Source organism: Xenopus laevis, chromosome 9_10S (genome assembly GCF_017654675.1).
Source record: "Xenopus laevis strain J_2021 chromosome 9_10S, Xenopus_laevis_v10.1, whole genome shotgun sequence".
Taxonomy (NCBI): Eukaryota; Metazoa; Chordata; class Amphibia; order Anura; family Pipidae; genus Xenopus; species Xenopus laevis.
In genome coordinates this window covers 39,423,485-39,441,448 of record NC_054388.1, presented here as the reverse complement: position 1 = coordinate 39,441,448, position 17,964 = coordinate 39,423,485, and the positions used below count along the sequence as shown (strand labels likewise).

The window sequence follows — 17,964 nt, the reverse complement described above, 5'->3', positions numbered from 1 at the left end:
TGGGGGTGTTTAAATCTCCTTTAACCTTTATTAAAGGTTTCTCAATGCTTTGCAACATCTAATACTGTGTTCTGCTCCTAGATTGAGATCATAGTTTATAAATAATCCATCATGACAAGGTATAAGCAAAGCTATACATGTAGGTACACAAACTACAGCACATACAATAAAAAAAATAACTGAGGCAAGGTTTACGTTAACAATGATGATTTTTATCTTTGTGGATCACAACAGTTTTGCAGTAACTAGTCCTTTTTTATGCACTTAATCTGCAATAATCTGCAATATTATTAATAAAAAAAAACACGATTTTCCTGAACCGTAACTAGTAAATGCTACTTAAAATCTTCATGTGGCGAATCCTGAGCTTGTTTCCATCCTGCTTTAATATGCACCCAGGATTCTAACTATCCTTCCTAGGATTTTTATGTGGCTTTCCAGTGGCGGAACTACCGGGGGAGCAGCCAGGGCCCGCACCCCCTCAGGGCCCCGGGCAGCCCGCGCGCCACTGAAATGCAGGCAGTACGGAGGGGATCGTACCAGTGCTCGTCCCCCTCTAGTTACGGTACTGTGGCTTTCTGATGAAAAGTGTTGATATAACTTAAAGACAATTATAAGACTTTGTTTTCCCTGAGATAGTAATAAGGCAGATTTCATATTCATGATGCAATTTCAGTGTTTTTTTTACATTCACTGGATTTAAAAGAGGTTAAATGTCATACTCTTAAGACTCCAGTCCATATCCAGTTCATACTGAGAATATTGACCTGTTGATTGTTATGCTTAAATAGCCAAGGCCACTGATAAAAAATTACATTTGCAGTCTCCCCAAACCGTCATTATTTGGCTTGTGAAGATATGTAGGAAGTATTGCAGAGAATTTCTGCATAATCGGTGAATCTTGACCACTTTTAGGGGCCTATTTTTTTTGGCTACTTCGACCATCGAATTGGCTGCTTCGACCTTCGACTACGACTTCGAATCGAACGATTCGAACTAAAAATCGTTCGACTATTCGACCTGTCTCTTTAAAAAAAAACTTCGACCCCCATAGGCTTTCTATCAATTTTTAGGTTGAAAAAAAATCGTTCGATCGATGAATTAAAATCCTTCAAATCGAACGATTCGAAGGATTTAATCTTTCGATGGAACAATTTTTCGTTCGATGGAACAATTTTTCGTTCGATCGAACTATTTTTCGTTCGATCAAACTATTTTTCGTTCGATCAAACTATTTTTCGTTCGATCAAACTATTTTTCGTTCGATCAAACTATTTGCGCTAAATCCTTCGACTTCAATAGGATTTACATTTGGCAGTCGAATATCGAGGGTTAATTAACCCTCGATATTCGACCCTATGTAAATCTGCCCCTTAAAGGGGTGGTTCACCTTTAAGGTAACTTTTATTATGTTATAGAATGGCCAATTCTAAGCAACTTTTCAATTGGTTTTCATTATTTATTTTTTATAGTTATTTGCCTTTTTCTTCCCACTCAGCAGCTTTCAAATGGGCGTCGCTGACTCCCTTCTAAAAAACAAATGCTCTGTAAAGCTACTAATTTATTGTTATTGATACTTTTTATTACTGATCCTTCTATTCAGGCCCTCTCCTTTTCATATTCCAGTCTCTTATTCGAAAAAAGGCATGGTTGCAATGTGCGCTGATATTTTACTTGTGACCGCTCATGACTGTTTACATTATTTTTGATGACCTGCCACACTTTTGTGATGTACATTTGGCATTTGTTTGTGAAACAATAAAAATATTGTTGAAGAAAAAAGGCATGGTTGCTAGGGTAATTTGGACCCTAGTTACCAGATTGCTTAAGATGCAAATTGAAGAGCTGCTGAATAAAAAGCTAAATAAATCAAAAACCTTCAATAATAAAAAATGAAAACCAATTGCAAATTGTCTCAGAATATCACTCTCTACATCGTATTAAAAGTTACATTAAAGGTGAACAACCCCTTTAATGTATTGGGCAAAAAGAGGCTTTTGAAAGCTGCAATTGCAGTTACCTTCATTTCATAATATTGACTGTCAGCTGAATGCACTTTTATCATTTGACAGCAGAGCACCCAATATTCATAAATAAAGCATTGTCAACACAATATATTTCCACTTAACGGACAATGGCACATCCATACAGAAGGACTTTGCTCACCATTTTGCACACTGAAGAGTTATCACAGATAAATGAAGACCGCGTCCATCCACACAATCACATTACAAAGAAAATGCATGAATGTCTCAGCTCTGAAGTTCTATAGAACTACTGTGACATGTTTCTCCTGCCAGAGGAGACATTATTTAGCTCCATTAGAAAAAAACAACTGACCAACAAGGTTGTATAATATCCCACAGTTTCGAAGTTGCTCATCATAGCTCTCTGAATTATTTCACCACGTTGTCTCAGGACTATGGATCTGAATCCATCCTTCACATGAGTAAAACTGCAGATTGCAGGCTATGTATTATCATGCAATTAGTTAAAAATCTGCCTACAAACAGTTCATTCACAATACAAAATCTTCCTGTTTGCAGGGAGAATATATTGTGCCACCATTATCTTTCTTATCTGTTGCTTCTGTAGGTCGTTGACTGCACCTTCTGGCTTTTGCTTCCCTCCTGTCCACTGTAAAGGAAGCCAAACCCATAAAGAGTCCAGATGAGGTGACTGCAATGCTGCTGGCATAAAAAACTAGTCCATACTGACCTGTTATATCTACCAGCAAACCTGAGGAAACAGAGAGAGATCAGTTATTACAATTGGATATAATATACTATTATGCAGATTTAACATTGTTTTTAATGTATGGTATGTATATACAGTGGTGTGAAAAACTATTTGCCCCCTTCCTGATTTCTTATTCTTTTGCATGTTTGTCACACAAAATGTTTCTGATCATCAAACACATTTAACTATTAGTCAAAGATAACACAAGTAAACACAAAATGCAGTTTTTAAATGAGGGTTTTTATTATTTAGGGAGAAAAGAAATCCAAACCTGTGTGAAAAAGTAATTGCCCCCTGAACCTAATAACTGGTTGGGCCACCCTTAGCAGCAATAACTGCAATCAAATGTTTGCGATAACTTGCAACGAGTCTTTTACAGCGCTCTGGAGGAATTTTGGCCCACTCATCTTTGCAGAATTGTTGTAATTCAGCTTTATTTGAGGGTTTTCTAGCATGAACCGCCTTTTTAAGGTCATGCCACAACATCTCAATAGGATTCAGGTCAGGACTTTGACTAGGCCACTCCAAAGTCTTCATTTTGTTTTTCTTCAGCCATTCAGAGGTGGATTTGCTGGTGTGTTTTGGGTCATTGTCCTGCTGCAGCACCCAAGATCGCTTCAGCTTGAGTTGACGAACAGATGGCCGAACATTCTCCTTCAGGATTTTTTGGTAGACAGTAGAATTCATGGTTCCATCTATAACAGCAAGTCTTCCAGGTCCTGAAGCAGCAAAACAACCCCAGACCATCACACTACCACCACCATATTTTACTGTTGGTATGATGTTTTTTTTTCTGAAATGCTGTGTTACTTTTACGCCAAATGTAACGGGACGCGCACCTTCCAAAAAGTTCAACTTTTGTCTCGTCGGTCCACAAGGTATTTTCCCAAAAGTCTTGGCAATCATTGAGATGTTTTTTAGCAAAATTGGGACGAGCCTTAATGTTCTTTTTGCTTAAAAGTGGTTTGCGCCTTGGAAATCTGCCATGCAGGCCGTTTTTGCCCAGTCTCTTTCTTATGGTGGAGTCGTGAACACTGACCTTAATTGAGGCAAGTGAGGCCTGCAGTTCTTTAGATGTTGTCCTGGGGTCTTTTGTGGCCTCTCGGATGAGTTGTCTCTGCGCTCTTGGGGTAATTTTGGTCGGCCGGCCACTCCTGGGAAGGTTCACCACTGTTCCATGTTTTTGCCATTTGTGGATAATGGCTCTCACTGTGGTTCGCTGGAGTCCCAAAGCTTTAGAAATGGCTTTATAACCTTTGAAATTGAACTCAGGTGTGATAAACCACAGTTAAGTTATTTTTTAACAAGGGGGGCAATCACTTTTTCACACAGGCCCATGTAGATTTGGATTTTTTTTTCTTCCTTAATAACGTAAACCTTCATTTAAAAACTGCATTTTGTGTTCAATTATGTTATCTTTGACTAATAGTTAACGGTTTTTGATGAGCAGAAACATTTAAGTGTATATAGCAACAATGAGGCCTGGCACACCTGTTTTTTGTTTTTGGTTGGTATTTCTTTTTTTATATACTGTATTTATTAGAAACATGCATTTTTAACACAAGTTAAAAAAAAGGATAGAAGGATGAAAAAATGGAAGTCATAAACTAACGCAATGGAATTGGCAATGACGTATAAAATATAATTAGAGCCATAAAACACTAACACTCAGCATATGTAGGGTAAAGGAGAAGGAACAGTAGTTGACTTGTGCTGTAAAATGAAAGCTATATTGCAATAAATATAAGTTGTCCCTGCATAGCAATACCTTTTTTTAACACATTCAATTCACACAACTCAAAGCTAATTGCTGCTATAAACTGTAGATACTTTTCTAAGCCATGGACATCAATGCAATGTTCCAACCATTCCTACCCCTGAATGCTTTGAGGATAGCAGACCAGGACCCAAAGTTATTTTTATTTTAATTTTTGTGTAGACAGAAACAAGAAAGGAGTATTGGCCTTGGTGAGAAGACCAAACCCAATTGTAAGCTGTAACCTCTATGCTAATGGAGAAAACTGCTTTGGAAAAACCCTTTGACAGTCTACAGTTATAACACTGTGAGAGTGAGCGCCAGGTGCTCTAGATGCAACCACTGTAATGGTTTATTTATAAAGCACACATTGTTTATGTAGCACACACAATGCTTAATCTGTTAGCAGTGCTTGGCTTTGAGTGTCACTTTTTGCACCTTACACACCAGTTGTATATGAGCCCTCAATTGTGACACTTGCTGAATAAAAGAGGAGGTATTTTGTACCCATGCTGCTTGTTGCAGCATAAGAAGTACATAATATGTCCATTTTCCTTAAATCAGAACAGAATTGTAACTTTTGTGGGACAGTAAATTGTAATGTATGCACTAACCTGCCAGAGGTGGTCCTGCCATGATAGTTATGCTTGCAAGGATGGTGAAGAGGCCAAAAGCTCCAGGGAACCTCTTCATCCCAACAGTATCCATCAGCACTTGGAAGATAAGTGATCCTATGAAACTCATGGTTATGCTGTACAAGGCACAGTAAGTCAAAAAGGCTGGGAAAGACACCCATATTGCACAAACTAAGTTACTGAGTCCATTTAAAATTACTGCTACACTAAATAGATAAATAAGCCTCCCATGGAACACCTTCTGTTGAGATACCAAGCCAGCCACGGGACGCATAAATATATTCATAAAGCCAACAAGAGATAGTAGTAGTGCTGCGTTTGTCTCATCAATGTCATTGTTGGTGGCATATGGTACCAAGTAAAAAAGTGGTAAGACAAAACCTAGAAACATCCAGGTGACACCTATGGAGTAGATCTGGTAACGACGATGTCCAAAAAGGAGGTCAAACGCCATGTACCTTTGGAAGCCTTTACCCTTTTCTGTTTTCTCTACTTTGTGTTTAATTCCATTTGGTGCTTCTGGGGCTAGAGCCTCCTTTTCATGAGCAGGTTCTGGAGTTCGAACGGGTCTCATAATAGCCCCACACACACAGCAATTGAGAAGAACACCCCCAAAGAGCAGAAAGGAGCCTCTCCAGCCCATTGTCTCCAGAAGATGCTGAGATGCCAGGGGCCACAATGCCATTCCAATAGATGACCCAACAGAGGCAAATGAATTTGCCAAAGTCCGACGCCGAATAAAGTAGTATCCCAGCACAGTGATTCCAGCCTGGAAGCAGAAGCAAAGACCCAATCCTGAAAGTGAATAAAAAAATCAGGTTTCAGGCATGAAGTATAAGCTTACTTGAACAATAGAGATTTTCCTTGTGTCCAGCAGCTCAAAGGGACAAAAAAACCTTTTTTTATGTCTATCATAACATTGTCTACATGAACTATAGGTAACTTTTAGGGGCTTATTTATTAAAGTCTGAATGCCAAAAACTCCAAAAATTCGAGTTATTTTACTATACAATTCCGAATTTTTAGTGGAAAAAACCCTAAATTTTTTTGGCTGCAAAAAGTCTGAATCTGAAAATTTGCAATCTCAAACCTGCCAAAGTTGTATATGGCAATGGCAGAGGTCCCTATCCTATTGGAAGTTTTGGATTTAGTCCAAAAAACTGACCATTTTTGGCTTTTCAGGCAAAAATCTGAAAAATTTTGGCTTTTTTGGGAAATAGCCCGGGAAAAAATCTGAAAAAAAGCACAATTCGGATTTTCGCTCGATTTTATCAAGTTTTCCCCGATCCAATTAAATCGTGCTTTATTAATAATAAGTAAGGTCAAATCGTGGATTCCAGTTTGGTTGGATTTTTTTAAATAAAATAATCAGAAAAATTTGTGTTTTGATAAATAACCCGATTTTAGTGTCAGTATCAATTTAAAGGATTCCATGAAAACACTGAGATTTCTCACAGAAGTTTGCTACATGTACTACTACAGCTGCATGTATAAAGGTGCCTAATTAAGCCAGTTCATACACTTGTTTTAGAAAAAAAATATATTTATATCTATACATAATCAATATTTGGAATATCTTGGAATATTGGAATATGATATAATGTGATTCATGGAAATAGGCAATGCAGAACAGTGCAAGAACAATGGCAATGGATCTACTAAGAAAGAGACTATCAGAAAATATTAATTTCAAGCACTGACCAGAACCAAAGAAGTAGCTGGTGGCTTCTTGCTATAAAGCCATCTGTTCTTATTATGATAGTTAGGGAATAAATGGTCTGGTGCTTAAAAATTACACATTCTCACTTTGGTGCTAAAATTCAGGTAGTGGCTCAAGGAATCACCTGATGAGTAGGAGTGTCTTTTCATGATATTAATATTTAGTACTCTTTGGGGAATTGAGCATTTCCCACACACAGCAGACAATCATTGTTTGCTTTCAAACAGGTGAACAGTAACAAAGTAACACTAGAAGTTTTTACACTTGAAGCAAATCTTTATTACTGTACACTATATAATTTCTACCCTGTCAGTAAGGTTACTTACCTCCAACAAGCCCAGCACTTAAGTACAAGTGAATTATGGTCTGAGAGAAGGAGCTGGTGACCATCCCCACCCCACACAGTAGTCCTCCCACCATCACTGTTGCTCTGCAGCCAAATCTCTCCACCATGATAGTGCAAAGTGGTCCTGGGAAGAATACCAGAATTACTGTTCTATTCAGACAAATAAAGATAAAGGTATGAGGTACAATGACACTGATAAAAACTAACCTCCGGCATGCAGAACAGCCATGATTATTGAAGGGAACCATGAGGTCTCTGTGTTGGATGCTTGGAAGGAGGACTGAATGTCTGTGTAAAAGATTCCAATACAAGAGGGGAAGCCCAAACTTAACCCCTGTGTCAACATAACAGCTGCCAGCACCCCCCATGCCCATGGTCCATCTGGAGTTTCCATCCTTATTTCTCCAGCAATCGTTTATCTGCAATGAAAATATCTAATTAGGGTCCATTTCTTATGGAGGGGAATAGTGCAAAATTAAAAAAAAACCTTGCCCCACCTCTCTTGACCTGAGGTTTGACTCTTTGCTCTCATATGGAACAGAAAGAGTTACACCTCACTCTAAATGCAAAGCTGATGGCATTCTTCAGTGCTGCATACAGTGCCTGGAGGTGCCAGGGACCCCTGAATAGGTGTATGTACAGAGTTACTTTTCACTTACATGAGCTGTAGTCTTGGTGCTGGAACTCTTTAGTGCTTTACCTATATCCTCCTGCATCATAGCTTACCATTCATCAAATGTAGGGGATATTACAAGTTGACTCTTTCGCATATAGCTGGGCTGTATGGGAAAGATTACTGGCTATTATCAGTCTTCAATAGCAGCCCACTAGTGATCACCAGAAGTCAACATTTTGGTGAATTGTCTAATTGGCATCTGGGGCAAAGCAATGATTGGTAGCTGTGTAGTTTGCTTAGCCTCCAGAGGTTCAAGTAGGCTCTGTGCAGAATATTCAATTAGATTATCTTATAAATGGGAGATACTCTGACAGTGCCTCCTGCCATTTGGCATCATATGTGATGCTGAGGTATTCCTCATATTTGTGTATGACTACTAGGAAAGTGTCATCATACTGAGGGGAACGTAGTTTTGTATAATTTATGAATTTCACCTTATGGTAAGGGTATGATGGAGGCTGACTTCTTCCACCATCAGTGGGCTCCGCCTATGTGCCTTTCCATTTCTGTCTCTGGAAGGTCACACTAGAGCTGCAGCTCCTGAAAATGTATTACGCTATTATTATGCCTTACATCCTTATAAGACAGACCATTCTAACTGTGAGGGTTAATTTAGGGCAAAGACACATGCTGCGATTCGTGGGAGATTAGTCGCCTGGCGACATATCTCCTCTTCTTCAGGGCGACTAATCTCCCGAACTGCCTCCCTTGCCTTCCTGCCGGCTAGAATGTAAATTGCCAGCGGGGTGGCACTCAGAGCACTTCGTTTTCCGAAAGTCTACCGAAGTTTCCTCGTGAGGCAACTTCGGGCGACTTCAGAAAACGAAGCACTCCGAGTGCCATCCCACCGCTATTTACTTTCTAGCCGGTGGGAAGACAGATCAGGGAGATTAGTCTCTGGGCGACTAATCTCCCCGAATCACAGCGTGTGTCATTGCCCTTAAGCAGCTTAAGAAGCTCTTGGTTATTCCAAAAGGGGGGTGAATGAGGGGGAAAGTTCTGGAAGTTAATCATGCTTTTGGCTGTACTCCAAACATTTTGATATATGAGGAAATAAAGGAGACATTATTCCTTTAGTGGTTTTAGTAGAGAGGGCCAGGAAATATTGGCAAGGGTCTATCCAATTTCAGCATGTGTGCTTATACATTGTTACGTTTAGAGTGATGATCAAAAATAATTGCAACAACATGTAACATAGTAAGTTAAGAGATATACTGTAAGGGCTCATTTATACATGAGCAAAGCATGTTTTTGCATAGTGGGTCTGACTCTTAAAATAATGTAACAGCAGTCATTTCTTCTCCTGATCTCTTGATAACGCTGGCTTCTGCTCCATTGTTGCAGGAGTGATTTAATGGCAATTACATTTACATACAGTATAACTTTAAAACCCGTCAAATGCGCCCTCTAATCAAATTGATCATACAGAATTATAGACCTCAAGCACCCTCACAAAGACATGCAAAAAAGAGCTACTCAAACCAAAACAAATTAACAAAACAGAGGAACTCAGGTGATACGTCTACATACAAACTTGTAACCTTTATCACAGACACACACACAGAAATAGAATGCTTCAAATATTGCCCACAGGTTATCTTACTGAACAAGCCAGTGTATATAAACACACAGTGCCTCTCATTCAGAAACAGAGAAAATAAACATGAATCAATATATAAATGACTAAGAAATAGAGAGCTACGCACCTCTCAGCCAGCCCAGCTGGTACTGCACCTTTCTTCTTCTTATGTGTAGACTGGGAAATCCTCTCCCTCCTCTCATGGACACGCCTGTGGTGCTTTGGCCAACATTCCCCTCCCCTTTCACCTGGCGTAAGGTAACAGTGACACAGCATCCCTGGCAGGGGAGGAAGTACAGGGCATAATCCAAATCTGAAGGACAGAGGGAGTGGCAGTTGTTGGTATTAACTTTTACCTAGTGGTGTTTTATTTTGCCATTTTTTAATGGTCCTTTGCTCCTGCATATTTATTTTTGGCACATGTTCATGTTCCTATATTATGTATAGGGCATATATTACTCTATACAAACTAGTAAAACTATATACAAATATCTCTAACCTCTGCCCAAAGAGTGGACACCTTTTAGCCTGTGTCCTGGAGAGCTACCTGGAGATACAGAGGCTCTGGGGCAAGATATTAAAATATGCAAAGTAATCACTTGCCCTCCCAAATATTTGCTCTCCTAGCCTTTGATTATATGATATCTTGTAATAAATACTTCAGGCTGTGTTATAACTGTGTAATAACTGTTCTATTATGTAACAATAGCCTTTAGTACTTCAGTACAGCATTCCCTTCCCTTTCACCTGAATCCAAGGCACGTCAGGCATAAGGTAACACTGACACAGCATCCTTGGCAGGAATAGAAATACAGGACTTTATCCAAGACTGGAAAAGGGAGTGGCAGTTTAAGATATACAGTTTATTTTCATCATAAATTGCATCATACGGTCAACATGTTAAGAAACATGCTGGGATTCATATTATACTGCAAAATTCCAGTATAACCAATAGTAGGGGTTATTGGCGGTTATATTGAGCAATAGGGGTTGTTATATGATGAATTATAGTGAGGAATACTGTATATGGAGCAATAGGGTGGGTTATATGGAGCAATAGGAGGAGTTACAGGGAGGGTTATATGGAAAAACAGGAGGAGTTATAGAGAGGGATTATATGAAATAATAGGAGGAGTTATAGGGAGGGTTATATGGAGCAATAGGAGGAGTTAAAGAGAGGGTTATATGGAGCAATAGGAGGAGTTAAAGAGAGGGTTATATCGAAAAACAGGAGGAGTTATAGGGAGGGTTATATGGAGCAATAGGAGGAGTTATAGAGAGGGATTATATGAAAAAACAGGAGGAGTTATAGGGAGGGTTATATTTAGCAATATGAGGCGTTATAGAGAAGGATTATATGAAATAATAGGAGGAGTATAGGAAGGGTTATAGGCAGGGGCGTAACTACAGAGGAAGCAGACCCTGCAGCTGCAGGGGGGCCCAGGAGGTATAATTCATATACTATTCAATAAATATTGGTAGAACAGGTCATCCTCTAGACATTTTAGGGGCCTGAAAAATATTTTGCTGTGGGGCCCAGTAAAATCTAGTTATGCCACTGGTTATAGGAAGGGTTATATGGAGCAATAGGGAGAGATATAGGGAGAGTTATATGGTCAACGGTTGCAAACATACCAGTTTTACTAGTGCAGGGCAACAGTACAGTTTTTTTGGTGTTACTGCTTGCTGGTTGACACACAAGGGTACACAAACACACACACGCCTCAGTTTTTTTGAACAGATGAAGTGCACTGCGATTGTGCAGTCTTTAATTTTATCCCCAGACATAATCCTCTCAGTGAATTCCAATAAAAATCACAAGGCTCTTGTGCAGCCACAGCCCTATACTGTGTGGCTAAGCTTCTTAAGTAGCTGAATTATTGTAAACAGAAACCTTATCGCACCAGTGGCATGTAGAAAAAGAACACCAGCCACCTGTGTGCTTAGATCCTCGAGCACTACATTTACTACTGTGCCTGAGCTGCAGTTTGTGCCATCATCCTATGAAACACAACTTGCAGGGGCGTAACTATAATATTGGTCAAAACAAAAACTGTGGTACCGTGTTAACCAGTAACAAAAATAACAAATAAAAAACAAACAAACAAATACAAAAGGTATTGTAGAAGTGATACCTATAATGGCTAACAATAAAAATACATTGCAAGCTTTCAGAGCACCAAGGCCCCTTCGTCAGGCAAAATACAAATGAAAGCTAGAAAGGCACAGCATATATACTGTTAGATCAATGAAAGGTATTTATGGGCAATAAATTAGGAAGTTACAGATAGATAGAGATCAAAGGTAGATGTGAAACCTGCAAATACATCCTGTGCAAAGATCAAGTTGCTATACCGAATACACAAAAAGTCTACACCATTCTGGACTACTATGCATGTGCTTCATCCAATGTGGTATACATGATTACATGTACTAGGTGCTCTACAGGAGGCATATACATTGGTGAAAAATTGCGCACCAGGATGGACCATCATAAAATCAACACCAAATCATGTGATACACCAGTGAGGCAACACTTCTGCAGTCAAAATCACAGTCTTCAGGACATGCAGGTCTAATCCTAAAATGGAACTTTAAAACTGAACGGGAAAGGAAGATTTTTGAATTCAAACATATGGAGTTATTTAAAATCAGTCGTACTGGGACACCAGGGGCCCACCAAGAACCCTTATAACAGGGGCCCACCCAAAAACCTTTAGACCAGGGGCCCACTCTCAGTATTGATTTCTTCCTTTCCTTACTCAACCTCTATTCTCCTATTATCTTTTCTTTACATACTATTACTTATTCCGTCTATTTAGCCTCTTTATTCTCATAGAAATAGGGAAATAGCCATGAAATAAGCCAAATGTTTAGAACCAGGAGGGCCCACTGACACCTTGGCCCACCGGGAGTTTTTTTCTGGTATCCTGGTGGGCCAGTCCCACACTGTTTAACATATTAAGACAGGGCCTTAATTTAGGGTCAGGTTTCATGTCACACTATATGACCTGACTGAATCCAGACTCCTGGACTATTTACAACCCACCCTAATTCATTGTAGACTTTTTGTGTATTCAGTATAGTACTTGATCTTTGCACAGGATGTATTTGCAGGTTTCACATCTACATTTGATCTCTATCTATCTGTAGCTTAATTTATTGCCCATGAACACCTTTCCCTGATCTAACAGTATATAATGCGGTGCGCCTAAGGGAAAAAAATTTCTTGTATAATTTGATTGAGAAAAGGTCTGGCCCGGCAGGGGCCAGTCCAACACTGTATGCTGTGCCTTTCTAGCTTTCATTTGTATTTTGCCTGACAAAAGGGCCTTGGTGCTCCGAAAGCTTGCAATGTTTATTGTTAGCCAATATAGGTATCACTTCTAAAATACTTTTTGTATTAATTAATATTAAACAAGTCAACCTCTAAACATTTTGGGGGCCTGAAAAATAATTTGCTGTAGGGCCCAGTAATATCTAGTTACTCCACTGACAACTCCCAAACAGTCTGCTTTCGCTTGTTGCAGTCAACAAATGTTCTGACCACAGACCCTTGAACTGTACTAATGTTAATGCACTATTACTTAGTACAGTAAGCACATATCAGGGCTAGCCTTGTGCAGTGTAAGGCATCACAGAAGCATCTCACTGCTGAATAAAAGACCCATAAACCTGTTACCGTATCTGGGCAGCTCTTTATAACTGTACTAGCCCAGAGCTTTTGAAAAGATTAATCTGAAGAGGGATGCAACCTTACCTATCAGTGCCTAAAAGCACAGCTCTTGCTATTTTAAACAAGAATTTAATGTTGCTGTCATTCAGCCTTTTAAGTGCCATCATTAAAAGGATCCCAGGATGAGGACCCATTCAGGTACAGGTACTGTGCTAGTCTGCTAACTGTTAATAATCCCTGGTAACCCAAATCCTAGTGGAATGGGAGTTCAGATTTAGTGATTAAACAGCCACACAGAAATAGTCTTGATGGGTTACGGTCTAAATGGGAGGTGGATGTGGGCACAATCCTAGACGAGGAATGGCAGGAAGCGCAGGAATCCCCTCAGCTAGTATCCCCCAATCATAGACTACGGCTAATTCAATTATATATTCTTCATAGGGCTTACTACACCCCTGTCCGTCTTCACTATATTAACACCAGCACCCCGGATGTTTGCACTAGGTGTGCTTTGGAAAGGGGAACTTTGTTACACATGTTATGGAGCTGCACTAAGCTTTCCGCATACTGGAGGGAAGTACTGGACACCTTAGATGCGGTGCTCCAGGTGACTATTACCAGGACACCCAAAGTATGCGTCCTGGCCATAATTCAAGACTTAAAGCTGAATCATTGTCAGTCACTTCTCCTTCTTGAGGCATTGCTGCTTGCTAAGAGATTGATCACCCAGAATTGGAGAGCTGTGGCCCCTCCTACCTTCTCTACCTGGAAAGCAATTATGCAGGATACCTGTAATACTGAATACTTAATGTACCTAAAAAGGGGAGTCCCCGCCAAATTCCAAAAAATTTGGGGACCCTGGACCGACCTTTACCCCCAACATCCAAGACAACTTCCAGCAGTTTAGGTTAACAGGGTTCAGGGAAGGTGAATGGTGCATTAGCTTTACTCGTCCAACTAGGTCTGAATCCTTAGTTGGAGGAAGACCCTGATAAGGTTGTAAACTGTTGTTCCTATGACGCTGTATTTGCTGCATAATATGCTTTATACACTTTGTTTTGTACAAGACATGTCACATGTGATGCAATGTTTTTCCTTCTTTTGACTTTATACTGTAAACTGCTTACTTTATTCAATCAATAAACTACCCGAATTTAAAAAAAAAAAAACAGCCACACAGCCTGCATAAATAACGTACAGAGACCGGGCATTAACATTAGATTGATGGAGGAATCGGTTATGACAAGTAACAATTGTACTTATTTTTTTTATGTTTTAGATTTTTGAATTAACACATTTCAAGTGCCCAGATGGAAACATCCTAACCAACGGCAATTTCTTTACATTTCAGAATGCAATGTGAATAATAAAACACCTAAAAGATTAGCAACACAAATATTTATAACAACAGTAAAGCTTTTTTTGCTTCAAAATCTATGTGCTCAGATGAGAGGGTGAGCCCGCAGTTGATGGTGACATAATGATGACATCATGATTAAATATTGGGGTATAGTTAGATTCTCATCTGCTAATACAGAGCTTGGGCCACAGCTAGTCAGGATCTGTACTCCTTGCCTCAAGCTTCCCTGGTTTCACCTCTTTCTATGTACGTATCACGGATAGGAAAAAAAACGTATGGGATTATTTACTAAAATCTGATTTGTTCTCATTATTTTATTAAACCAACTTTGACCAAACTCCCATCCAGGGCTGTATTTAGGTCCGATGCTGCCCTAGGCATCGGGCCTACACATGCCCCTTATGCCGTGCACTTAACTTCTGTGTGTTGTGCGCGTGGCGCTGCGCGTCGTATTCTGTGGAAGTGACGTCATTGCGCCGTTTGCGTAACATTACTTCCGCACGATTCCTTGGGGCCCCCAACCCCTCACCCAGGGTGCCATCAGGGGGGAGGACAGGGGGTACAAGTGTCCTGGGCCCAGTCCCGAACAGCCGAAATGCGGAAGTGCCGAAAAGCCGAACGGCGAAAAGACCCAAAGCCATGAAAATAGCTGAAGCCGAACTCCCGAAGCGTCGAAAAGACCCGAAGTCACGAAAACAGCCAAAGTTGAAGTCCTGAAGCTGCGAAAAGACCCAAAGTCACGAAAGTCCCCTGGCCACCAATGTATTATTGTAATATTCTATAGGCCCCAATTTTTTTTTAACTTGTAAGGAGGGCCCTGGCGCCAATGTTTTTTTTTAAAAAAAATTTTTGTTGTACTGGGCCCTGTAATTTCTAATGGCGGCCCTGCCCTCACCCCCCCCCCAGCCAGTGGCGTAACTAGACCCCTAAGGGCCCCGGTACAGTAATTTACAACTGGGCCCCCCCTAAAGGGATTGCTCACCTATGAGTTAACTTTTAGTATGATAGAGAGAATGATATTCTGAGACTATTTGCAATTGGTTTTCATTTATTTTATTTGTGGTTTTTGAGTTATTTAGCTTTTTATTCCGCAGCTCTCCAGTTTGCAATTTCAGCAGCCTGGTTGCAAGAGACCAAATTCCCCTAGCAACCATGCACCGATTTGAATAAGAGACTGGAATATGAAAAGGAGAGGTCTGAATACACAAATTTGTCATTAAAAAGTAGCAACAACAGTTAATGTAAAAGTTACACGTAAAAAGGACATGTAAAATTGAGGGAATACCTATGCTGCCATAGTTTCATGGGATCTCTCTGTACAGACTATGAGCAAATTTAGGGGCTGTTCCTGCTGAATTGTGCTTAGTACAGGGAATACCTATGCTGACATAGTTTCATGGTATCTCTATATACACTATATACAGGCTATGAGCAAACATCAACATAGTAAGTTTTTTTTTTTTTTTTTAACCTGCCTAACTGCCAGTTGATCCAAATTTAGGGGCTGTTTGTGTTGAATTGTTCTTAGTACAGGGAATACCTATGCTGCCATAGTTTTATGGGATCTCTCTGTACAGGCTATGAGCAAATTTAGGAGACTGTTCCTGTTGAATTGTGCTTAGTACAGGGAATACTTATGCTGTCATAGTTTTATGGAATCTCTCTGTACAGACTATGAGCAAACTTAGGGGGCTGTTCCTGCTGAATTGTGCTTAGTACAGGGGAATACCTATGCTGCCATAGTTTTATGGGATCTCTCTGTACAGGCTATGAGCAAATTTAGGGGACTGTTCCTGCAGAATTTAGACCATGCCCTCTTTGAAAGCACAAAATCTCATCTTAGAAAAATCATTCTGAGAAAAAAGTCACTGATGCAATTTTTTATTTATAACTCCCAAAAAATTTAGAAGAATGATCATAATTGCAATTCCATGTATAATACCCCAGAACTAAAAGCAGGATAAACATAGTGGCAGTTCCATGTATCAGGTGGCACAGTAGCAATTTCGTGGACAAATACCCACAGAACTCATAGTAAGGTGGCACAGTGACAGATTCAAAGATAATACCCCCTGAGCACAGTTATTTTTTGTACAATAACCTCCGAATTTATATTAAAATACATATTATAACATATCTAAGATGAAGTTCTTACCAGTAGTAGTTCTCCTAGCACTGACAGGTTGGATGGGGAGTGGGATTTTAGGAAAGTAGCAGCAGCCAACAAGTTTCTCCAGAGCGTAGGGCAAAGAAAATTCTTTCCCACCCCTCCTGATAAGGACCCAATGTGGGGGGGGGATGTAAATCACTGAAAGCAAGCTAGTAATTTGATGGCTGCAGCTCTTCAGGTAATCGTCCTGCTCCTGCTGCTGCTTACCCTTGCCTGACGGCAGCTGAGTCTGAATACAGGAAGATCCCATTCACAAGCAGAAGGGGGGGGCGTCACACTAAAGAAACTAATCAGAACGGAGCCAGCAGATCTGTCAAGTGTGCAAGTGATCATTGGTGGGGAGGAAGTAATAGTGAGTCCTAGTTCCTCTTGCCAAGTTGCAGGACTGCGGGGCCCTCACAGGTGCAGGGCCCAATTGGTCCAATCGGCCTAAGGTTGGGGCACTTGGGCACTGCGTGCAGAGACATTGGTGGAGGAGGAACGACAGGACTTTGTGGTTCCTTCCATCGCAGGGCCCGATTGGATGCAATGTGCCCGTGCCACTAGTGATGTCATTCATTTGCTGGGACGCGACGGGCCCCAAAAAGGGTGCAGGGGTTCAGGCCATGGTGCAACTGCACCCTTTGCGCCTCTGGTAGTTCCGCCACTGCAGATGCCAGAATGTTTTCAGGGTCCATTGGGATATAGGAGTGCCACAAAACTACGAGAAGCCACTGTATGCTTTTACCTTGATTCGGGAGCTAGGGTTGAGCATGATGTATTTGATAGAACCCAGAATGTTTTCTGTCCATGATACCAGCCATGTGACTTTGCTGTCATGCCGAAGTTCTTTCCACTTGTCACCAGCAGGAATTTTTGAGTCTCTAAAACCAGAGTGGGAAAAAAGTTTTGAATGTAGATTTTCTTTTGTAAACATGCAACTTATCCTGGACATCAGTCGCAGTTTGTGATTACAGGGTTAGGACGTACTTGCTACAGTTGATTATCATGTGTTCAGGCATTATCCTCTTCTTAAGTTTACCCATTTTGTGCTCATCCCCTCTGCTCCCAAACAGGCCGGGTGGTTCTATGCGAAAGTTAGCAATGCGTTCCCCGTGGTTGTCCATGTTATAGAACCCATACTCCTGCAGTAACCGCTCATTCTCTTCTTTTATTTTCTGTAGCAGAAATAAAAAACAAGACACATACTAAAGGGTACAGTCATGGGAAAAAACGTATCAGTTAATAATTCTGCTCCAGCCAAATTCTGCACTGAAATCTGTTTTTCAGGAGCGCAAACAGTTTTTTTTTATATTTAATTTTGAAAT

At 40.3% G+C, this 17,964-nt stretch overlaps 1 protein-coding gene and 1 long non-coding RNA gene across 4 annotated transcripts in view; one reads left to right on the top strand and one right to left on the bottom strand.

The window, feature by feature from the left end:
- Nucleotides 1–17,964, top strand: part of LOC108702813 — a 75,308-nt gene that overhangs the window by 4,859 nt on the left and 52,485 nt on the right. The window lies entirely within an intron of this gene.
- Nucleotides 1,907–16,970, bottom strand: LOC108702816 (monocarboxylate transporter 6). The gene is made up of 6 exons (XM_018238516.2): nt 16,643–16,970; nt 9,579–9,764; nt 7,404–7,615; nt 7,177–7,320; nt 5,110–5,925; nt 1,907–2,739 (listed from the first exon to the last, which is right to left on the bottom strand). The coding sequence occupies exons 3-6, from the start codon at nt 7,588–7,590 to the stop codon at nt 2,519–2,521; spliced, it is 1,368 nt and encodes a 455-aa protein (XP_018094005.1). The 5' UTR covers nt 7,591–7,615; nt 9,579–9,764; nt 16,643–16,970; the 3' UTR covers nt 1,907–2,518.